A 24,501-nucleotide genomic window follows, 5' to 3' on the forward strand; every position below is an offset into this window, starting at 1 on the left:
AAAAGAGCTCACAAGCATGACTGCATTGGCTGCTTAGGACATCTTCGATGATGCAAATGCTGCTTGGTTACGAAAGGCAAACATACAATCCCGTGCCATTCTCCACTCTGACATTTGACTCCTTCAGCAATGAGCCAGTTTTCAGCAAAGGGATGAATCACACCAGAGAGAATGGCTAATTCTCACATACTGGTAAACCTCCGTTAATGGAATCAATGTGTTCTTGGGCATTGCTTCTTTAGCAGAAAATTTGGTAAACATGAGATGGAAACAATTAGTATCGGTCCCTACACTATAAAAAGAGACTAATTTATGCTGTTTGAGCATTTTTTTTATTCAAAGCAAGATATGTGCAAATGAAATGAAACTATCAGGTTAGGAAAACCTTGCCTAAATATACGAGGGTTGAATGAAAAGTAATGCCTCCACCTTTGTTAGTTGGGTTTGGATGGGGATATTTTAATAAATCAAACATGGAAATAATCCTTAGAATGTGCTCTTTAACTACCACTATTCACTTTTCCACATAATCACCTGACAATTGGATACATTTCTGCCAACAATGAACAAGTTTCCTGAAGCTGTCATGGAAGAAGTCGACAATTTATTTTCGCAACCGATTGTGCACAGATCTTCGAAATAGCCAAGCAAAGCAATAATGTGACCCACACGTTCTTGTGAAATGCTGACTATGCTTGAAATTTCTCTCTGAGTGATATGACAATTGTCTTGAATCAATCTGTCAACCTTTTGCTTGTGAAACTCAGTGGTTGCTGTCACAGGATGTCCAACTCTTTGTTTGTCATGCAAGTCAGATGTTCCCACCTCAACATCTTTAAACTTTTTCGTCCAATGACACACAGTACTCACATCAACACAATCACCATAAACAGCTTGCATTCTCTGATGTATCCCCTTTGGGTGACACCTTCTGCTGTCAAGAATTCAATGACTACACACAAGTTGTATTGACTGACCGTCTGCACAGGGTTCCATACATTGCACTTTAACAACACAACCATTCAATGCTAAGGCTTCCTGCCAAAATGGAACTGTAGAGGAGAGTTTACTGAACAAACCAGTACCTGCCGCATACCAGTACTGCCATCTGTTGAGGAGTTACGAAGGTGGAGGCATTACTTTTCATTCAACCCTAGTAGTAAATCAGTTTGAATCTTCCACTGATCACTTAAAAGCTTTTCACAAACAGGTTGGAGAAGTCAAGCATGGAGCCTGAAGGGAGACGAAGAGAGGAACCAACCATATATGTAAGGACTCAAACACTCCTACTTGGATAGAGCAAAGGAGGCCTCTATGGTCCTACAGAGACCAAGGGGAAGTCCATCAGCACGTCATGAAGACAAATCCAATTTCCCCATCATGCTCCTCAACTATGGAAAAACAGAGGAACATGCTACTCCTCATGACAACATCAAAGGAGGGAATTGATCCAAAGTAAGAAGAGAAGGTGGGTGTGGACCTGAGAAAGATTAAGGTTATCTTTTATCAGCAGGACCTCTGGAATCAACAAATGGCGAAGGGTGGAGGGTGGTGGAGGAGTGTTGTTGGGAAAGAGGTGAGGAGGACCTGTTTCAACATCAGATAAGAGAATGAAAAGCAGCCAAAAAAAGCAATGATGCAAGGGGAGCAGCTTCCTAGCTTGAGAAGGAAACCAACTCAGAGACAGAGGAGGAAGTAGAGCTTTTCCTCAGCATCTGGAGGGCAGATGAAATGGGAATGAGCTAGCTATCCTTCTCCACAAGTTGGGGTGGGGTTCATCGGGGCAGGAGGCAAAATTTGTAGGGTCGAGGGATGCTCCCTAGCCCAGTGGACTCTGGAGTGATGTCAATGTCCTTGGGGTCCATCAGGGGTTTCAGCTTGAAGTTCTGCAAGATGGTGGTGAGGAAGATGAACAGTTCCATGAGGGCAAGGTTTTCACCCAGGCACACTCGCTTCCCTGTAAGGAAGGATGGGAGGAAGAGGGAGGGAAAGAAATGACAGAAAATATAAGGAAAATATGGAGAGCATCCCATGAGTCCCACATATGAGTTCTTGCACCATTTTTTTTTGGTCGTGTCAGGAGTGACTTGAGAAACTGCAAGTCGCTTCTGGTATGAGAGAATTGGCCGTCTGCAAGGATGTTGCCCAGGGGATGCCCAGATGATTTGATGTTTTTATCATCCTTCTGGGAGGCTTCTCTCATGTCCCCGCATGAGGAGCTGGAGCTGATAGAGGGAGCTCATCCCCGGATTTGAACCTGTGACCTGTCGGTCTTCAGTCCTGCTGGCACAGGGGTTTAACCCACTGCACCACCAGAAAAAGACTAGATTTATTTATTTATTTATTTATTTATTTACGGTATTTCTATATCGCCTTTCTCAGCCTGAAGGTGATTCAAGGCGGCTTACAATTTGGAAGCAATTTGATGCCACAAATAGTCATAAAACACAATTAAAAATATTTAGCACACATTATAAAAACCATGTTTCACTATCAAAAATGCCCCATGTGTTAACCTTTCTCTCCAGATGTCTTATAATACACTGCTGTTAATGTCTGGAGGCATCAGTTGCCTTTCATCTGCAGATCATTTTTTTTTGCATAAAGGTATTAATGCTTCAGGTATGGGAGTGGAGTTGGATTGCCTCTGCAGATCAATTTTTTTGCATAGAGGTATTAATGTTTCAGGTATGGGAGTGGAGTTCCGTACATGGTGCCACTGCAAGTTGATGCATATTACAACTATGGTTGCATGCCATCTATTTAGATGCATTGCAAATGGGTTCCACAAGGATGGCCATTTCACATTGATATGCATTGTGCATGTGCATCAATGAACAATGTACATTTAGTTGTGAAATGTTGCAATTCACTAAGGGACAGGTTTTGGACATCTGCCATGTAACATAGAGACGGAAATGCTACTTTCAGTATCTTTGATATAGAATCTTGGTCTATAACGTGCAATGCTGATCTATCTATACAGAAACATTGAAAACACCAGCATGTGTCACAACAAAGGTGTAGGGAGCAAGAGCAGCTGGCAGTTTGAACATCAATGAAACCAAGAATCCACTCCAGACTATGATGCTAGAGATAGGGCTCAGCACATTGGATAGCTCCTTTAAGCTCAAACTAAATCTTGGAGTGGATTCATTGCCCCATTGACATGGGAGTCTGCAGCCGCAGCATGTGTGATAATTATGAAAGGCTCTCCTTCTTTGGCACTTTTTACACAGAAGTTGGAAAGTCATCTTTAAAGACTGCTTTAGTTGTGTAAGTAAGAAGTTTAAGTAAGTAAGAAGATTAAACTAGATGGCCCCTGGACTCTCTTCCAACTCTGCTCTTTTCCACATTTTCATCCCAGCAACAACCCTATGTGGTAGGCTAAGTGGGAGTGAATGGCTCAGTATCATGACTTAGTGAACATTGGAACTTGGCTCCCCCAAACTCCAGTCCGGTGTTCTAATTGCTGTACCACATTGGCTATGAAAATGTTTTTTTTCACCTGCAGAGAAAGCCATAAATGCATCATTCCTCTTGAACCGCCCATTCTCATCCAGGAAATGGGTTGGGTCAAAGTGGTTTGGGTTCTTGAACTGTGTTGGGTCAAACTGAGATGTGCAGAGCAATGGAATGATGTTGAGATCCTGGGTTTGGAGGAAGAGAAACACAAAAAGAAGAAGGAAGAAAATATGGGTTACAACAATGGAGTCACTGTTAGACAAGCAGAGAGGGTTCACATACATCACATGCCTGTCAATTAAGGGCTGCTAGAAAGGGCTAGCTGTTACCCCAAGAGGGCTGTGGGAAAGAGCTAGTTGTTACAACAAGGGGTCAAGGGAGGGCCCTGGGAAAGAGCCAACTGTTACCCCAAGGGGTCACAGGAGGGCTGTGGGGAAAAGCCAGCTGTTACTCCTGAAGTGTTACAAGAAAGAGCCAGCTGTTACCCCAAGGGGTCACAGGAGGGTCACAGGAAAGAAACAGCTATTAATGTAAGGGTCACTGGAGTATCACAGGAAAGAGCCAGCTGTTACTCCAGGAAGTCACTGGAAGGCAGTGGGAATTAGCCAGTTGTTACCCCAAAAGGTCACTGGAGGGTAATAATCAGCTATTACTCCAAGAAGCCAGTAGAGAATTGCCACGGAGACCTGAATGAGCCAGGTGTGCTCACTACCCGAGGGACAGAGAAAGTATTGCCTTGTGTTTTGAACAATCACAAAACTAGCAAATATTTTTACTATTAAATATTAATTCAAAACACAAATCCAAACAATCCTGGGTACATAAGCTTGAAATAAAGGAGATAGCTTAAGTAGAGTATTTTCCATGTAGATCAGGAGTGAATGATTTTAATTCATTTGGTGGATAGTTTTCTATTGCAAATACATTTTGGTGTGCCAAAAACCTAAAAAAAATCTGAAAGTGCCAAAAGATATTTTCAGTGTTAAAGCCTGTGTATGTGTGCCGGCAACCTATTTAGAGAGTTGGAATCAATGGAGTTGTAGTCTTTAGCCTTCTCTGTCAAAATGAGATGGTGTTTTACCAAAGTGTAATTGCAATACATTCCACAGCATTGAACCATGGCAGACAAACTGGGGTCAAAAAGCATAAATTTAGATGCACCCTCAGATTATATAGAACAGGGGTGTCAAATTCATTTTCATTGAAGGTCACATCAGCCTTATGGTTTCCAACCTGTGGTCCATGGATCACTAGTGGTCTGCAAGAACGAAAATATGGTCCAAAGCCTCACCATTACTACATTGTTGCCTCAAAACCACGTGGCAACTAGAGCGACTAGTGTCGCAAAACCCTCTTATAATGCTGAGGCAACAGGGATGTTGGGAGGGGAGAGGTTGACTACCCACAAAAGATTACTACTACCACATCAGCTCTAGATTATTAAATATGGTTTTCTGCGGGCAAGCAGATGGCGACTACTGGATGGCATATGTTTTGTATCAGTAACTAGAGCTGATGTGGTCTATTCAATGCAATTTTCTGAATCAGCACTCCAAATAACCAAACCAAATCTAAAGTTCACCAAAAACTGATTTGTAACCATTTTGGTACTAATGTTGGAGAGTGGTCCCAGATCAAAGTGGTCCCTGGTAAAGTGATCCCTGGACAAAATGGTCCCTGGTCAAAAAATGGTTTGAGAACCACTGATCTAGATTGATGAAGGGTGATGAAAGTACTATATGAATATGATTCCCTGTACAAGGCGGTTCTTCCAATTTTCCAAACCTTGGGGAGGGTGTATCCACGGAAGTCAATCTCCCGCGTGACCGTATGGGGCACTCCCATGGGAACAATGTCAGCGTAGCGCTGGATTTCATGGATGACGGCATCGGTGTAAGGCATCCGGATCCGATCTTCCATGCATGGACTGCGGTTAGGCCCAATGACTCGGTCAATTTCTTCATGGAGTTTCTCTGTGAAGAAGAGAATAGTGGAAAAAGTCCTGAGATTGTATTCTACAGCCAGGGAACTGGGTGAGTATGGATAGGAAAGCATACTTTAAAGGCAGGGACTTGCTTTGGGTGAAGGAGGAGAGAAAGCACTGCAAAAGCCAAGGAGGTTGTCACTTCAACCCTTTCATTTTAAGTGGAGCTTACACAGAGGCCAAAATCCATTAGGTAGCAAGAGCAGACTCTATTATTTTTAGAGTTGTAATTTAGACAGAGATGGGAAAATTGGTAGTGATAAGGAAGTTTGCATTAAAATTAGGAGGCTACTACACTGATGTTGAAAAAATTAATTGTATTTTCATTGAAAATCAGACTTAAAAATGTATTTAGTTAATTGTAATTCTATATTAGCTTGCCACAGTGAAAGCTATATCACAATAAGAATGAAAAATCCCTTCTATTATGTTACTTCTTTGCTGAATGTGGCAAGAAGGAAATAGCTGCATAAATGTGTGAAAACTCTATTTTTGACCACCCAGCCCCAAATTCATCTCTATAATGGTTTGAACAGATTACAGATTTGGAGAACAGGATTTGAATTCCTGCTCAGCCAAACCACTGGGCAATCTTGGACAAATCACCCTCAGACAATGGCAAACGTCTTCTGAAGAAATCCTGCCCAAAGAACCCTGGTATAAGTTCATCTTAGGGTCACCAAAGGTTGGAAATGTCTTGAAGGCACACAACAACAACATAATGTAGTTATGTAGAAACATTAACACTGAAATGCCAAATCAGGTAAATTTACAAAAAAGTAGATGGAATGAAGTTGTTCTTTCACTCTTGCAGCTTTTCAACTTAATTTTAGTTTGTTGGTTCTTGCCAAACCAAGGAACATTTCCAAACTATGATCTAGATCAGTGGTTCTCAACCTGTGGGTCCCCAAATGTTTTGGCCCTCAACTCCCAGAAATCCTAACAGCCGGTAAATTGGCTGGGATTTCTGAGAATTGTAGGCCAAAACATCTGGCCTACAATTGAGAACCACTGATCTAGAACAATCTACTTTGATGTTACAGATTGAGAACCACTGATCTAGAACAATCTACTTTGATGTTCTAGATAGCTTGAGGAGTGTATTCTGGGTGGTAAAATTTGCTCAGTTTTCTTTTCCATCATGTGGCCCTGCACTGGAGTTCCCCATTCTTAATACATGGCTTCTACTTCTACTTATCCATGTGTCCATCATTTTACTTTGAAGAGAAGATGTTCCTCCAACCTTTCAGCATGTACCTCTTCTGCTCTCAGCACAGAATCATAGAACTGAAGAGAAAGTCCAGCTACTCCAAAACTTGCAACTGAAGGACTATGCAGCCAAAACACGCCTAGCTAGTCACCTTTCAGCCCATCTTCCCAGCTCACCTTCCACTTCAGGGTGTCTCAGGAGGATGCGGAGCCCATATTTCAAGGTCGAGCTGACAGTCTCTGTCCCAGCAAAGAAAAGGTTCACAGTGGTCTTTGACATGGTGTCTTCATTGAAATAGGTGTTGGGGTTGTTCTTTTCCTGCAGGAAGGAGACAACAACAGAAAATCATTTCCAGCTTTTTTTTGTACCTCATACACCAATTGATACTCCTTTGGAATATATCACTGATAACATCATTGTCCAGGTAGGAACACAGAGGCTGGAAGAGATGTAACTTACCTACAGCTGAATCCAATGTTCCCACATTTGTTTGCTGAATCTCCCAAAAGATTAGGGGAAACATCTGATATGATGACACCAGGAAATTTGGAGTGCAGGTTATGGATCTCACTCTATATTTCTAGCATCTCTAAACCTACTGTACATTGGGCATAAGTCTTGCTTATCCAACATAAACAGGCCGGCAGAACGTTGGATAAGCAAAAATATTGGATAATAAGGAGGGATTAAGGAAAAATCTATTGAACATTAAATTATGTCATGATTTTACAAATTAAGCACCAAACCGTCACCTTTTACAAGTTGACAGAAAAAGCAGTTCAATACATGGTAATATTATGTAGTAATTACTTTATTTACGAATTTAGCACCAAAACATTGCAATGTATTGAAACATCTGTGGATCTTGGTGGAAGACAAACTGCACTGGATAGTACAGAACGTTGGTTAAGCAAAGGTTGGATAAGCAAGACTCTGCTGTATTTATCCAAAAAGGCTGCTACACTATAGAATGAATGTGGTTTGACACCACTTTATCTGCCATGGCTCAATACTATTGAATCATGAAAGGCCTTCTTTGTCAAAGAGTGCTGATGCCTCACCAATCTGCAAATTCCAGGATTCCACAGCATTGAACCATGCAGTTAAAGTGATGTCAAACTGCATTCATTCTGTGGTGTAGATGCATCCTTGGAGATGGTAAAGCTTGGGCACAAAAGTACTCATACAGCAAAGCTACAACAGTTATATATCAATTAAACTGTCATGACCTTTCTCTAAATCAGTGGTTCTCAAAGTGTCCTCTGAGGAGTGTTTAGGGCTCCATGAAGCAGATTGAGGGGCTCTGGGCTTCCCTATATTGTTCTTTTTTTCCTTTTTCTGCACTATGTGAATTAGTCCAAACGCAAACTCTCCATTCATCTACTACAGGCCCAGCATATCCCTGGTACACACACATAATATATAATATTATATGCATGTAATATATATATAAACCACCCTGAGTCGCCTGAAGACTGAGAAGGCCGGTATACAAATATAGTAAGTAATAAATAAATAAATAAATCATAATAGAATATATAAACATTTCTGGGGCTCCATGAGAAACCTTTGCATCAAAAAGGGCTCCAGGGCTCAAAAGGTTTGAGAACTCCTGCTCTAAAGGATTCTGGGAATTGTATTCTATTGCAGATGCTACAGAGATATGATTTGAGATGCTTGACCACCTGGCTCCTATTCACAGAGCTATAGTTCCCAAGGTTCCTTTAAGAAAAAGGAAGAGAGGAAAATATACCAAAAGGGCAGCTGCCATGCTGAGGCTCTGAAGGTACCTGCTGGATTTTGATGAGGAAACAGTCAATGAAGTCCCGTGGTGAATTGGGGTCTAGGGTCTGCCTGTTCATTTCCAGACGTTCCCCCACAAACGCTGCCAGCTTCAGGTAGTTCTTGTAGATCTGCTGATGAGGGCCAGGGATGTGTTTCATGATCTTTGGGAAGGTGAACAGCATCTACAGTGAAGGAGACAAGGTGCAAAATCACAGGCTTTGTCCAATTTCAGGTGGATCAGTGTAATTACACCAAAGCAGGGTGACCATGATGACAGAAAGCAAATTTCACAGGGTACTTTATGGATGCAGTCGATATGTCTAGCAGAGTATTTATGTACCAGTTCTCCAAACCAGTATAATTGGACTGCAATAAATAGAAGAGTGTTCTAGGTCAGCAATTCCCGACCTGGGGGTTGGGATCCCTCAGAGGATCATGAGGGGGGTGTCCAAGGGATTGCCAAAGACCATCAGAAAACACAGTTTTTTCTGTTGGTCGTGGGGGTTCTGTGTGGGAAGTTTAACCCAATTCTATCGTTTCTGGGGTTCAGAATGCTCTTTGATTGTAGGTAAACTAAATCCCAGAAACTAAAACTTCCAAATGTCAAGATGTATTTTCCTCAAACTATACCAGTATTCACATTTGGGCATATTGAGTGTTCCTGCCAAGTTTGCTCCAGATCCATCATTAGTTGACTCCACAGTGCTCTCTGGATGTAGGTGGACTGCAACTCTCAAATTCAAGGTCAATGCCCACCAAACCCTTCTAGTGTTTTCTGTTGGTCATGAGAGTCCTATATGCCATATTTGGTTCAATTCCATCATTGGTGGAGCTCAGAATGCTCTTTGATTGTAGGTGAACCATAAATCCCAGCAACTACAACTCCCAAATGACAAAATCAACCCCCCTGCAACCCCACCAGTATTCAGATTTAGGTATTTGTGCCAAATTTGGTCCAACGAATGAAAATATATCCTGCATACCAGATATTTACATTACGATTCATGACAGTAGCAAAATTACAGTTATGAAGTAGCAATGAAAATAATGTTATGGTTGGGTGTCACCACAACATGAGGAACCTTTTTAAAGGGTTGCAGCATTAGGAAGGCTGGGAACCACTGTCCTAGAGGCTACCAAGTCTTTAAGCATGTGTGAACACCTCCCACATTGAGATAGGTTCATTATAAGGTCAGAAGCAAAGGACTCAAGTAGTCAAAGTCTAAACAAAAGAATATTTGCTGAGACATTCTCCCACTTCTAAAAGACTTCAGAATGGAACAGCTACTACCCTATCTTTTTTTTTTGCATATTTAAGGGACCTTTAGGAAAGATCCTCAATAATTTGCTTTTAAAGATGAGTAGATGTTATTGTAGTAGATGTTATAGAAGACATAACCTGTGGCAAAGTTTTCATTTCAGTGAACCCATAACCTCCAAGCATGGCCTTACCTGGCCCCAGGTTGAGCTCATCAGCTTCCAGTTGTTGTTGATGAGGTCAAGTAACGTAAGGAACTTTTCGTCAGTGTATTCGAACCGATCTCCGAAAACTAGAGTGCTGATGATGTTGGAACCAGCACAACTCAAGCAGAAAGTGGGATCAAAGGGTTTCCCTGTGAATAAGGCATACAACTATTGGGTAAATTGAACACCATGGCCAATGTATCCAAATCTCCTAGAAGAACTAGATCCAAAAATGGTTGCGCAATGAATACTGGATATAGAAGCTCAGAAAGACATTGCTACCCTCAGTAAAACTGGCTCATTGAAATGGCTAAGTCATTTTAAACATGCTTTTCAAACAGCCCAATATCTGAAGACAGAAATGCCTAAACACTTCAGGAGGGTATTCACCAGAACTAGATTTGAACAGTGGGATACAATAGGTCAAACATAGAAGGTTTAAACAATTTCCATATAAAGAATGATTTTGTATCTCTGGAGTGTCAAGGTAGAAGATATCACATATATACTGTTTAGTTTTAGTTTTAGTTGTTTAGTTGTAACTTGTACAAGAAAGAGAGAAACTAATACCTTGGGCCATACATTATACAAAAGAGACACTGGCTTATTTTAATCATAATGTAACACCTTGCTTATTTTAACGTTGATTGTAATGTGGGTTGTATGCTGTATGTGTTTTTTAATATATAATTTTATTAAAATGTAGACTGTTTTCAGTAGTAAGTGGGCAGTATATTGTGTTTTCTGCCCTGAGATCCTTCATAAACTGCACACACGACCAAAATCCAACCCTCTGGGAAGTCTAGTCAAAGAAACCAGGTTCAGGTTAATATAACCAGCATGCTTCTCTTTAATACTATCTGACCTAATTCCTTTGTCCTTAAAATAAGTTAGATTTTAGTAAAGAAACTTTTCCCTAGCCTGAAGTACTTTGAAAAAAAAAAACACACACAGAAAACAGATAAAAACCCACCTTCCATTTTGTGGAATTCAGCTACCAGGAATTGGGCCTCCTCCTTGATCCGCTCTTCCATAGATCGCTTTCCCATCCCAAAGTTCTTGAAAGTGGTGATAGCAAACCTGCGCAACTGCCTCCAACACTCTCCGGTGCCGTACACAATTCCTACACAGAAAGTCAGGGGAAGGCAGAGGATATACTTATACATAGCTTGAAACTCTTGCCTAGTGAGTGTTGAGGCCTGTGAACCATCTGAGGATGAGGATGAGGATTTTCTGGTTGAGTCTGGTATTTCTGTGGGTAAAGTGACAATGTTTTTGGAGACGATGGGAATGTTTTGGGTAGAACTGTTGTTTGGGAAACAGGCAGTGGTTCTCATGAGAATCAGCCAGGGGTTGACTGCAGGGAATGTGGAAGAGACAGGAGTATTTCAGATAACTCAGCATTTACAGATCAGATGAGATAGTGTGAAACAGACAAATCTGGCGCTCCCAGAGACTGAAAGATAAACAAAGGGAACCCAGGTGTGTGTGAGAATGATGCCATGGGCCAGAAAGAGTATTCTTAAGGAATTGGAGTCAATGTTTGGTGGGGAGATCAACATTGGATTTCATGTGTCAAGTTCCCTGTCTTGGGGGCTCCAAGTTAGGAGTTCTGTCCTTGGGTCTATATCTTGGTTCCCTGTTTAAGTTCCATGGCTGCTGTTTGGATTACAAATCTTGTTTTGAGTTTCAAGCCTTTGGGATTATAATCAAGTTCAAGTATCAAGGAGCCCTGGTGGCACAGTGGGTTAAACCCCATGTGCCGGCAGGACTGAAGACTGACAGGTCACAGGTTCAAATCTGGGGAGAGGCGGATGAGCTCCCTCTATCAGCTCCAGCTCCTCATGCGGGGACATGAGATAAGGCCTCCCAAAAGGATGATAAAAAAATCAAAACATCCAGGCGTCCCCGGGCAACGTCCTTGCAGACGGCCAATTCTCTCACACCAGAAGCGACTTGCAGTTTCTCCAGTCGTTCCTGACATGACCAAAAGAAATAAAAATCAAGCCTTTGGATTATGGGGATGTTCATGCTTTCAAGCCTTCGAATATAATTCTAGTTTAAGGGCAACAACCCTTGGGTTACAGTTTCTTCTTTTTGTCTTAAGTGATTTTTGGAATTCCTATTCAGAGTTGGTCATTGCTTTTTATTAAGCATCCGTAAATCTAGCTCATGTATTTTGAAACTGTTTTTATTTTATATACTCTTTTCTTAATAAACTTACTATTCTGTTCATCTGTGTGGTGCTTGGGTGAAAAAGGGATCAAGTAGGTGGCTGGACCACAACGGTGAGGATCTCATAACATGGATGAGATCCAGCCTTGCGATTTGGCCGTCTCCATGGTGAATTGGGGTGGCAGTGGGGCAATCCCAATGTCTTGGTCAGCAGCTGATGCTTTCTTATCACACATGGGAAGCATTGCTGTACGGCTTAACCCTGTGGTAGCTCCATTGTTCCTAATGAAACTTGGGGAGGTTACTGTATAGGTGGTGCAGCATCGTACCACACTGACACCCCATTTCACCCACGGAGCCACTCAGAAAGTCAGCCTATGTTGTCTGATGGGTGGCACAGGGATCTGTGAGTGAACTGGGGCAGAAACGTCCTAGGATGCTTATTTTTTCACTTGTGATGAGGTTGTCATTGTCGCAGGATAATCAATACCTGTCCATTAAGAAACATGTAGATGTTCTCCTCTGCTGTGAAAGAACCACTGCATTCATCATTCAACTAAGCTTTTTGGTCCAATGACATATTCCATTTTCACTATCAAATATTTTGAGAACCATAGAGACAACAAATAAAATTGAGAGCACTGACTTGTAGCCATATGTTGTCATCCCGAAAGATTCTCCATTGGGACAGTGATTGATTTATGCACAGAGATGTTGAATTTTGTCACTGTTTAATAGGTATGGCCCTTAAATGATGAATGCACACAGATGCAATGACTTTGCCACCTCTCTTGTGCAACTCCTAATCACTTGATCCAAATTATGCGGAGTGGATTGACCCCAGAACTGTTGAACCCAGAACTGACTCTGAAATAAGTACCCATTCCTGCATCTCCTGTCAATGCAAAGTTTCAGTCCTGAGAATACATGAAGACACATGGAAAACATACATCCTTTGGCCATGAACAATGTTCCTTTCCCTCAGAATAGCAACCAATGCTATCAACACCATGGTCATCTATGGCCTCTGGAGTAAGTGTTTTAGGATCAAATAGCTTACTTTGACCCTGATTCTTACCATTTCCTTTGCTCCACATCTGGACAGCAGGGAAGTCACCTCGGCCACTGAACTCTTCTGCTTTGTCAATCAAGGCCTCTTTGAGTACCTGGTAGCCAGAGAGGACCACACAGGGTCGAGAGCCCAAGTAGAAGGTGTACATCGGACCATAGGTCTTGCTGAGCTAGGAAGAAAGGAGAAAACAGATACAGGATGTGTGGCTCCAGCTGGAATTGTGTGTACACACCATTAGAGCTTTTGTGTGGTGCATATTCTTGGAGTGTCTGAATTTTGGCATGAGTCCTCTCCTCTGAAATGAGGAGAAGGAATCTCAGGGCTGGGACTATACCTTACAGGTGAGTATATATCTAATTTCCTTGGTAGATTGGACATACTGTTTGAACGGCTTACTCTGTACAGCTGTGGCTGATGTTTAATGTATCGCACTTAATGGTCTTACCAGGGGTGGCCCCCATGATATCAATCTTATAACATCACCAATCCCACCACTACCATGAAGCTATCACAAGGATCAACCCTGGGTTTCAAATTTCACTATTTATAATCTCAGTGATTGAGATAGTATTAAACTGATACTGTATTATGTGTAGGATATGGATTCAAGTTGTCTATTGATTTATAGTGACCACATGCATTTTGTAGGGTTTTCTAGGGCAAGGAATATTCAGAAGTGGTTTTGCCACTTCATTCCTCTGAAATAATGCCCATCACACCTGATATGCATTGGTGGTTTCCCACCCAAGCACTAACCAGGGCTGACCCTGCTTAACTTCCAAAATCAATTGGAATCTGGCACCCTTAGGTTATTATTTAGGCCTGGCAACTGTGCTCCTTTGAATAAACATTTCCAAGGAAATGTTAAAAAGCGTTGCCATAAGTCAAAGTTGACTTACAGACACATAACAGACACATTATTATTATTATTATTATTATTATTATTGTTATTATTTATTTATTTATTTATTTATTTACTGTATTTATACCCCGCTCTTCTCAACCCTGAAGGGGGACTCAGAGCGATAACTAATGTGTTATGCAGACACATAACTAGTTTGTTTTCAATTAGTTTTATTTCAGAAGGCACATTTAGTGAAGTGCAAACAGTTTTTGCACTTTGAATTCTGTTTGCACTAACTGAAGTGCAGCCAAATGAAGTCTGAAAATGTATATGGTCAGTGTAGACCAGTTGTTCCCAACCTTTCTTTTTGACCAGGGACCATTTTGACCAGAAACCACTCTCCAACATTAGTACCAAAAGGGTTACAAATCACTTTTTGGTCAATTTTAGATTTGTTTTGGTTATTTGGGGTACTGAATCAGAAAACTGCACTAGATAGACCATATCAGCTCTAGTTTCTGATACAGAACATATGCCATCCAGTAGTCACCATCTGCTTGCCCACAGAAAACCATATTTAATAATCTAGAGCTGATGTGGTCTATCCAATGCAATTTTCCGAATCAGCACCCCAAATAATCCCAGGAACAGGCCTCAAAAGCAAAGCGCAAGACCCAGGAAACTGTCCCTAATGGCTTCAATAATAGTAATAATAACTTTGAGGGACTAATCAGGGTCTTACAAAGGGCTGCTTTCCCATTAAAACCCTTGTGTTTGGCAATAGGAGCTAATAGTAATATTAATAGTAATAGTTATTTTGAGGGACCAAACAGTGTCTTACAAAGGGCTGCTTTCCATTATAACTCTTGTGTTTGTTAATGGGAGATTATTATTATTATTATTATTATTATTATTATTATTATTATTATTATTACAATTACTACTACTTTGGTGTACTAAACAGGATCTTACAAAGGGCTACTTTCTCATTATAGCTCTTGTGTTTGGCATCTGCTAGCCCACAGAAAACCATATTTAATAATCTAGAGCCGCAGACCTAATTTTAGGTCTCGCAGTCCACCAGTGGGCCATGGCCCAAGGTTGGGAAGCACTGGTGTAGACATATAATGCAGTGAGATGAGGAAGTGGGGTGGGGTTTAGACTATCACAACAGAATTAATGCACTTTGATACCACTTTAACTTCCCTAGCTCAATGCTATGGAATCCTGAGAGTTCTCTCTCTCTCTGTGTTTTTCTGCCAAAGGGTCTCAGTGCCTTACCAAACAACAGCTCCCAAGATTGCATAGGCTTGAGTCATGGCAGTTAAAGTGATGCATTAATTCTACAGTGTGGATGCATCCTTAGAAGATGGTGGACTTTGCTGGAGATTTCTGAATAGAAATTAGATAGCTGCTTAATTAGCTTTAGTTTGGATTTAAAGCATTGGCAGGTGGCTGTACTAGATTATCCTTGCGCCGCCCTGTCATTTTCATGATTGTGGGATCTCATGGTCGTAAGATGACCTGCTATATGTGAGCCACATTTTTCAGCGGTACACATTGCCATTGATCAGGCATCTTTTCCCACCTTGCTGAACCCAAAGCCATGCTATTCTTTGCCTACCAAAACAATTCACCACCTGGATTCCAAGCCTGCAGTGGTGGAGATTGCCTTACCTCTTTCAGAGAATTGATCAGTTCTTTAACGTCCACTTGGTGCATGTTGCCAATGAAAGGCAGCGGAGTGGGTCCCGGAGGCAGGGTCCGATACTTCTTTTTGGAGGAGAAATGGAGAAAGAGAAGGCATGATATGGCCATGGCCAAAAGAATGGTGAAGGCTCCACTGAAGTCCATCTTGGTGCCAAAGAAAAACTCCATCCTTGGTTGTTGTTGATATCTCACAGTCTTCAAATGGTATCAGTTGCTGAATATATATGGGGAGGAAACATTTTTAAATACGTTTCTAGGTCTTCTTGCATCACTCCTTACTTGACAAACAGTGTGTGTCCTCTCTTGTCATTCATCAACCACAGTTAGCACAGCTGATGGCTGAGCTGCCACCCTATCCATGCCAGATACATAGATGTAATGCCTGCCCTTGACAGGAGAATTGCTCTGCAAACATTACTTTTCACATCTATGTTATTTTGTTCCGAGTGTCACTGTCCTTATGAGCCCCTCAGGCGAGGAATCTGGTAGGATTTTGTTTTCATGTACAAGTTGAGTATCAGTTACCCAAAACACTTGGGTCTAGAAATGTTTTCAATTTTGGATATTTATATAAACATGTATGTGCATGAGATGTCTTGGAGATGGAACCCCTGTCTAAACACAACATTTATTATTATGTTGTGTATGCCAGATATACATGCCCTAATGATTATTTTATACAATATTTGTAATAATATTTTTTGGAAGCACAATTGAGTTTTTGTATACTGAACCACCAGTAAGCAACTCTCAGCTATCCATGTGGTCGATTTTGGACTTTGGAATATTTGAGAATTCTGGATAAGGGATGCTTGATAGGTCAAGCATCCCTTATCTTTACAGACGAAGGCTTGCGTCATATTTACACAGGTGTGGATTAACTATGCTTGTGTGTCTCTCTTTTTGACATAAGTTGCTGAAGCCCTCCTCTCTCCTGCATAGCCATTCCCATCCCTCTGAACTGTCTTAATTTGGCAGGAATATGTGTGATTCATTGTCCGCCCGTTCACTTTTCCAATAGCTTTTAAAATGTCTCAGTTTTCTATTTCATCCTCCCACTTTTCCTGCTTGTTCTCAGCTTTCTTCCATTGCATCAAATTAATTTCAGAGTTCGAAAGTAGTTGGCACTCAGTTAATATTGGATTGTACTTTTGTGCTTTTCCTGCATGGCAGAGGGTTGGACTAGATGGCTCATGTGGTCTCTTCCAACTCTATTATTCTCTGGCCCCATCAGATGTTTGGTGATATTAGGTTGCAACACATCTACACTGCCATATAAAATCCAGATTATCTGATTTGAGCAGGATTATGGCAGTGTAGACTCTTGAGCCCCCGGTGGTGCATGTTGTGGCTCAGCTTGATTCTGAGCCTGAAACTGAACCCTCTTGTGAGCCTGAAATGTTCCCTGATGAAGAGGATGATGGGATTCAGATTTCTGTGCCTCTTGCAGACACTGCACCAGAAGAGTCTACAAGTCAGTTCTCATGGGAAAAGAATGTCAGCGAAGTAGATAACAACCAGGTGCAGTGGCCTTCACTTGCTCAGCCGTCTCATGCTGATACTGATAGAGAAGAGAGCAGCCTTGATAGTGATTTAATGAGCAGGCAGGAACGTTTAGATTGGTGGGTCAGGTGGAGTTCGCGGCTAGCCAGCAAGACAGAAGCCAGGTCAGTGAAAGGTCACCGTAATGCGTTCATGCTGGCAAGAGCGTAATGTTTTCTTGTTGGCAAAAGGTATTTAGGCTTCTGGTTAACAAGGAGAAGGTGTCAGTTCAACGTGGTTTTTAGCATGAAAGCTCCTATGGAATTACCTTGGCTCTAAAGCAGCTTGCTTTGGGCTTCCTGAATGGTGATTCTTGGGACTTGTGTTTCACTGCTTTTACCATGGACTCTTGTTTGACCATTACTTAAAGGATTATGTTTTATGTTCTTACCTAAGGACCTTTGGAACTGTGTTTTGCATTTAACATTTGTCTTTGGAACTTCGCATTGCTTACTCTATGTTTTGACTTGGATTTCTCCTCAATAAACTACAAACTCTACAGCTCTTGTGTGGTGGTATTTGGGAGCAAGGTGAAGCCTACTCTGAGTTGCAACAGCGCAGTGGTTTAAAGCAATGAGCTGCTGAACTTGCTGATCAATGGGTTGCAGGTTTGAATCTGGGGAGTGGTGTGAGCTCCCGCTGTCACACCCAGCAGTTCGAAACATGCAAATATGAGTAGATCAATAGGTACTGCTTCTGTGGGAAAGGAACGGTGCTCCATGCAGTCATGGCCATATGACCTTGGAGGTGTTTATGGACAATGCTGGCTCTTCAGCTTAGAAATGGAGATGAGCACCAACCCCCAGAGTTGGACACAACTGGACTTAATGTCAGGGGAAAGCCTTTACCCTTACCTAGACTCTTATCATCCAGTTGTAAACATATAATGTGGGTTATCTATTTTGAGAATCTGGATTATAAGTGTAGAAGGGGTCACTGATTCTATGAATCTAGCAGGGAGGAAGTGGAGAAAAAACCCAACTGCTACAACCTCTCCTATGTTGTATATTCCTCTCATTGAAAATGTTTGTCATCTTCACCATATTCCGATGTTGCTTAATGATGTGGCTCCTAGTTGATGGGTATGAGACCATGTACTCCACACGCCCTTTATAAAAAAGAGATTTTCTTTCATTTCATCTTTATGAACATCTTGGTTTTTTGTATTTGATAGTGCTGGTCATAATTAGGACTGTGGTGCAGCTAATTAGTAACCAGCTGCATTTAATTACTACCGACCAAGAAGTCATGAGTTCGAAGCCAGCCCGGGTCGGAGTGAGCTCCCAACCATTAATAGTCTAAGCTTGTTGTTGACTTATGCAGCCTGAAAGACAGTTGCATCTGTCACGTAGGTAATTTATGTTCCACTTTATGTGGGAAGGCTACTTTAACTAATTTACGACATCATAAAACCTCCCAGCAGTGTGTGTAAGAATGAGGAAGTACTCCGTCAAGGACTCGATGTCACAAGTGGACAGTGAAGCAACAGCTCCCCCTGTGGCCGGAATCGAGCATACCCTCATGAAGCCGGAAAGCTGGAATGTTAAATTGCCTCTGTGTCTGTCTATATATGTTGTATGTCTATGGCATTGAATGTTTGCCATGCATATATGCATTGTAATCCGCCCTGAGTCCCCTGTGGGGTGAGCAGGGTGGAATATAAATACTATAAACAATTAAACAAACAAATAAATAAATAGGACTGGACTTGTTTTTAGAAAAAGACATTTGCATGGTTAGGTGTAACTCACCAAAGATCAGGGCCAAAGCTTTTGTTCTAAAGAGTGACTCATGCTACAAAATCCTCCAGTTTGTTTGAGAAAAGAGGGAGAAGGGGAGGCTGAAACTCCTGAAGGAAGAAGTTACTGGATAACCAAAGAGGGTCTGCCCTGGGATTCTAAATACATATATTAGCCTTGCAATCTTCCAGAAAGCTTAAGCAGATCTGTTGCTGAGAAGGCAACCCTCCAAAGACACCCATGGTCACTATATTTCTCCTTGTGTTCCTCTGTGTGAGTTGCATCTTTCTCTTGTCATGGAAGAGCAGAAGAGTCAATGCTCTCCTGCCCCCTGGGCCCACCCCACTTCCAATCCTGGGGAACATTCTACAACTGGACCAAGGGAGTCAGTTGAAGACCTTCACCAAGGTGAGTCTCGATTCTTCCATCTTTCTCCTCTCAGATAAGGGGGACAAATAGTTACTTGTAGACCATGGATTACTTTATAGTGGATTTCTGTCTTTCTCTTGGCAGATGAGTGAGGTCTATGGGCCGGTGTTCACTGTGTACCTGGGAATGCAGCGGATTGTGGTCTTGTATGGCTATGACACTGTGAGAGAGGCCTTGGTGGATCATGCAGAGGCGTTTGGAGGACGTGGGCAGTTTCCGGCCTTCTCCAGGTTTCTCAATGAACGTGGTAAGGACATACTCTACAAGTTCCCTGATTGGAAATGACCCCTATTAATTAGAATCATAGAATCATAGAGTTGGAAGAGACCTCATGGGCTATCCAGTCCAACCCCCTGCAAGAAGAAGGAGTAATGCATTCAAAGCACCCCCGACAAATGGCCATCCAGCCTCTGTTTAAAAGCTTCCAAAGGAGGAGCCTCCACCACACTCCGGGGCAGAGAGTTCCACTCCTGAATAGCTCTCACAGTCAGGAAGCTCTTCCTAATGTTCAGATGGAATCTCCTTTCTTGTAGTTTGAAGCCATTGCTCCGTGTCCTAGTCTCCAGGGCAGCAGAAAACAAGCTTGCTCCCTCCTGCCTGTGAGTTCCTCTCACATATTTATACATGGCTATCATGTCTCCTCTCAGCCTTCTCTTCTTCAGGCTAAACATCCCCAGCTCCTTAAGCCATATAGGGCTTGTTCTCCAGATCCTTGATCATTTTAGTTGCCCTTATCTGAACACTTTCCAGCTTGTCAATATCTTTCCTCAATTGTGGTGCCCAGAATTGGACACAATATTCCAGCTATTCTCAGCTATTCTACCCTTCCAGCTACTTTTAAAATGTCTAAATTTCCCTCTCCTCCTTGCACTTCCATCCTCTGCCTTTAACTTGCTTCTACTGGTAAACACTTATTTTATCCAGCAATGGAGAAGAAGAGACACGAGATGGTGCTTTTGCTTTCCCAGTAGGCTCTGGCAAAAGCAATCCGCTGCAACATCTTCTAGCTTGTCTACTCTTCCTCATCAATACCCTCTTGATCACCCTATGTTGTTCATCTGCATGTGTCCTGGTTTACATTTGTGAAATGTTGGAAGGTATGAGAGAAGCCATGGAAGATGGGGATGAGTTCTCCTGAGTTGAACGAGACACATACTGTCTCAAGGCCACAGTGGGTCCTTTCACACAGTTATATATCCCAGAATATCAAGGCAGGAAATCCTACCTTATCTGAGTGTGGTCTCAGATTACCAAGTTCAAAGCAGATACTGTGGGATTTCCAGTCTTGATATCCTGGGATATAGGGCTGTGTGGAAGGGCCCAGTATCTCACCGGAGTAGCTGTGTTGGCCATCCAGCAAAATACACCAAACAGTGGTACTTTTATTTGGCTAAGTCAAAGGCACAAAATACGCCATGCAAGCTATCGAAGCTTTGGCTTCTTCATCAGACAGATGCTCAAATCATATGGAAGAAAAGTGCCAATGTTAGAATCTGCTCAAACCATTACTAATGACTTACTTTCAGAAGTAGAAGATTCGTAACAATGGCTTCAAACTACAGGAAAGGAGATTCAACCTGAACATTAGGAAGAACTTCCTGACTGTGACAGCTGTTCAGCAATGGAACTCTCTGCCCCAGAGTGTGGTGGAGGCTCCTTCTTTGAAGGTTTATAAGCAGAGGCTGGATGGCCATCTGTCGGGGGTGCTTGAATGTGATTTTCCTTCTTCTTGGCAGGGGGTTCACCTAGATGGCCCACAAAGTCTCTTCCAACTTTATGATTCAATGATTCTAAGACTTACGTGGCAAAATAGTATTTGTCGTTAAATAATATGGTTGACCCATGTTGTTCCTGTGATTACAATAAAATGGCTTGGAAAGAAAACTATCTATGAATTGTAGATGCAAAAGTGGGAAGAGGCTGGGGAAAGTACCGCTCCTTATAGAAGATAACCCATTAATCTTCTGATATTTCGAAATAATAAACATTGAAGTGATAATTCAAGAGGGAAAACGGTTCCTCATTCCCTCTCCTTCTGTTTATATGGTTAAGTCTGCCTAACTTGAATTATGTTTAGTTTATATGAAGTGGCATCTTTGGATTCCTTTCCTCTCTTGTGAGAGATCCTTCAAGAACCTTCTATGTTCTTTTGTCCAGGGATTGCATTTTCCAATGGGGAACGATGGAAACAAATCCGCCGATTCACTCTCACCACTTTGAGGGACTTTGGCATGGGGAAGAGGTCCATCGAGGAGAAAATCCAGGAGGAAGCCCTGTGCCTAGTGGAGGAGCTCAACAAAACCCAAGGTGTTTGTTCATGTTCAGTCTTCCCTGGGGCATCCAAAATACATTAGGTACCATTGCTCAGTTTATAATAAGTCGTAAGCAATGTAAGCTAGCACAGTTGTTGTAGCTTCCAAGTTGGGTGAAGGAAACCATCAGCTGTCTCCCCAGATATCACTCAGGGTTTGCCTGTACCAGGTATGTATACCGGATGTGGTCCCTTGGGCTCTTTTCCCAGGCCCTCCTCTCTCTCACCTTCCTATCCTTCCTTCCTTCCTTATCTCTTTCCTTCCTTCTTCCCTCCCTCCCTGCCTCCCATGTTTCAAAATCTAATTGGGTATTTGTGCCAAATTTGGTCCAGTGAATGAAAATACATCCTGCGTATCAGATATTTACATTACAATTCATAGCAGTAGCAAAAATACAGTTATGAAGTAGCAACAAAAATAATGTTATGGTTGGGGGTCACCACAACATGAGGAACTGTATTCAGGGGTTGCGGCATTATGAAGGTTGAGAAACACTGTGCTAGGGAATTATGGTGGTTGTAGTTTTGCAATAGCTTTAGCCTTCCCTCCCCAAGAGTGCTGGTGTCTCACCAAACTGTGGTTCCCAAGACTCTGTAGCCATGAGCTATGACAGTTAAAGTGATGCCAAACTACATTTATTCCACAATGCTAATTCACCATGCGGATACAATGGATGCTTGGTAAAAGTAATGAAAAGAGGTAGGGCTCTGGGTGTAAAATCCAGAGTCTTCCATTTTCCCCTTACTTTTATCAAATTTCTGTCTGTGGTGGAATGGCTGTCCCTTGAGAAAAATCAACTGTGTCGGATAAGCAGCATTTCTCCACTGCATTTCGCAAGTTATTGCTATTGTTTGATCATTAGTCCTCCTTATCAGTTTTGCAAACAAACTTAAACTGATGAATTAGTTACTCATTCTTAGTGCATTATAGCCTGCAGGAGACGCTCTGAGGTTCTCAATATGTTTCTTTCTACACAGAGGTCCCTATAACAGCACAAAACAATGATTTGCTCCGTTTCCTGGTGTACACAGGGCCGGCCTTAGGTAATTTTCAAGTGTAAGGAGACAGTATCCTCCCTCCCCAACCAATCACTGAAAAATAAAAGGTAGAAGGTAGAGGTGAATAAAAGAGTCACCTTACAAACTAGAAGTTTACTTACAACATTATGTTCATATAGTTACATTACATAGAATTAACACAAATTAACACAAGCCGCGAGAGTCAAGATGAAGATCCACCCAGAGGAAAAGTGTTCCTGCCATACATCAAGGGAACCACTGATCGCATAGGGAAGCTGATGAGGAAACACAACATACAAACAATCTACAAACCCACCAAGAAAATCCAACAAATGCTACGTTCAGCAAAGGACAAGAGGGATCCTTTCACCTCTGCAGGAGTCTACCGTATACCATGCAGCTGTGGACAAGTCTACATAGGGACCACCAAACGCAGCAGCATTGCCCAGACACGCATCAAGGAACATGAAAGGCACTGCAGACTACTTCAACCAGAGAAGTCAGCCATAGCAGAGCACCTGATGAACCACCCTGGACACAGCATATTATTTGAGAACACAGAAATGCTGGACCACACCAACAACCACCATGTCAGACTACACAGAGAAGCCATTGAAATTCACAAGCATGTGGACAATTTCAACAGAAAGGAAGAGACCATGAAAATGAACAAAATCTGGCTACCAGTATTAAAAAACTCTAAAATTATAACAGCTAAACAACAGAGAGGAAAAAACCAGGCACAGATTAACACCTCCCAGCAACAGATTTTCCCAGGCTCAGGCAGGCCTTCAAATGCTAATGAAGGTGATCAGCTAAACATTCACACCTAACTGCAGCAGGGAAGAGCTCCTTGCCCCACCCCAGCCATTCCACAGATATATAAACCCATTGTCCTAATTCCAACAGACCTCACACCTCTGAGGATGCTTGCCATAGATGCAGGCGAAACGTCAGGAGAAATGCCTCTAGAACATGGCTCTATAGCCCGAAAAAACCCACAAGAACCTACAAATTAACTTTTTTTTAGATATAGATAACAGACACACACAGTCCCAGTCAGTATCTAGCCATATGGATAGATAGATAGATAGATAGATAGATAGATAGATAGATAGATAGACAGATAGATAGATAGATGGTGTTCTGACATATACAAATTCAACTTAAGAACAAATCTACGGACTCTATCTTGTTCGCAACTTGGGGACTGCCTGAACTTGCTCTGTTGCATTAGTGCCAGAATGTTGACGGAGAAGTGTAGAGTTTTGTTTTGGACAAACAAATGACAAACAATATTACCCTTCTAGCCCTAATTATTATCAGCTCTTGCACTTTTCCACCAGCCCCTGTCCTGAAACTATTGCACTTTCTCCTAGCCCTCCGAGCACAGTATTTATTACTGTTCAGGCTTCTGATTGTTTTATGATATTGTGCTATTTTTATGATGTGTTTATTTTATTATTTATTTTTATTTTATTATGTCGTGTTCTTAATCTATGTCTGCCCGGGCTTGTCCCTATGTAAGCCGCCCCAAGTCCCTTCGGGGAGATGGAGGTGGGGTATTAAGTTATTATTATTATTATTATTATTATTATTATTATTATTATTGTTCTGGTACGGCCGTACCAGGAGCTCCAGCTTATCTTGCTATTTGTTGAGTGTTGCATGTTTTTTTAAAGTTCTATGCATTTGCAGTTAGATGGCTTTCCTTACTTTGCAGTTATTGGGTCAATGATCTGTCAATTATC

General features: G+C 41.9%; 3 protein-coding genes across 5 annotated transcripts in view; 2 read left to right on the forward strand and 1 right to left on the reverse strand.

Moving 5' to 3' along the window:
- LOC137094912 (rho-related GTP-binding protein RhoU-like) overlaps window positions 1-24,501 on the forward strand; it is a 277,821-nt gene that overhangs the window by 105,312 nt on the left and 148,008 nt on the right. The gene's annotated exons all lie outside the window — the stretch shown is intronic.
- The window catches only part of LOC137094908 (cytochrome P450 2F3-like), a 58,634-nt gene continuing 34,442 nt past the window's right edge, over window positions 310-24,501 (reverse strand). For both annotated transcript variants that reach the window (XM_067460886.1, XM_067460885.1), the window contains exons 2-10: window positions 15,677-15,923; window positions 13,162-13,324; window positions 10,882-11,031; window positions 9,897-10,057; window positions 8,450-8,626; window positions 6,836-6,977; window positions 5,251-5,438; window positions 3,509-3,650; window positions 310-1,957 (exon numbers count right to left, since the gene is read on the reverse strand). In XM_067460886.1, coding sequence (XP_067316987.1) covers window positions 1,776-1,957; window positions 3,509-3,650; window positions 5,251-5,438; window positions 6,836-6,977; window positions 8,450-8,626; window positions 9,897-10,057; window positions 10,882-11,031; window positions 13,162-13,324; window positions 15,677-15,877 — 1,506 coding nt within the window. In that variant the 5' untranslated portion in view covers window positions 15,878-15,923 and the 3' untranslated portion in view covers window positions 310-1,775. The remainder of the gene's footprint in view (window positions 1,958-3,508; window positions 3,651-5,250; window positions 5,439-6,835; window positions 6,978-8,449; window positions 8,627-9,896; window positions 10,058-10,881; window positions 11,032-13,161; window positions 13,325-15,676; window positions 15,924-24,501) is intronic.
- Window positions 13,331-24,501, forward strand: part of LOC132780104 (cytochrome P450 2C18-like) — a 28,129-nt gene continuing 16,958 nt past the window's right edge. The window contains exons 1-4 of one of the 2 annotated variants that reach the window (XM_067460889.1): window positions 13,331-13,496; window positions 19,299-19,398; window positions 19,504-19,666; window positions 21,577-21,726. In XM_067460889.1, the coding sequence (XP_067316990.1) occupies window positions 13,456-13,496; window positions 19,299-19,398; window positions 19,504-19,666; window positions 21,577-21,726 (454 nt within the window). In that variant the 5' untranslated portion in view covers window positions 13,331-13,455. Of the gene's footprint in view, window positions 13,497-17,981; window positions 19,399-19,503; window positions 19,667-21,576; window positions 21,727-24,501 lie in introns of those variants that run through there. The other variant, XM_067460888.1, reaches the window with a different exon arrangement.

The sequence above is a fragment of the Anolis sagrei genome, chromosome X (assembly GCF_037176765.1).
Source record: "Anolis sagrei isolate rAnoSag1 chromosome X, rAnoSag1.mat, whole genome shotgun sequence".
NCBI lineage: Eukaryota > Metazoa > Chordata > Lepidosauria > Squamata > Dactyloidae > Anolis > Anolis sagrei.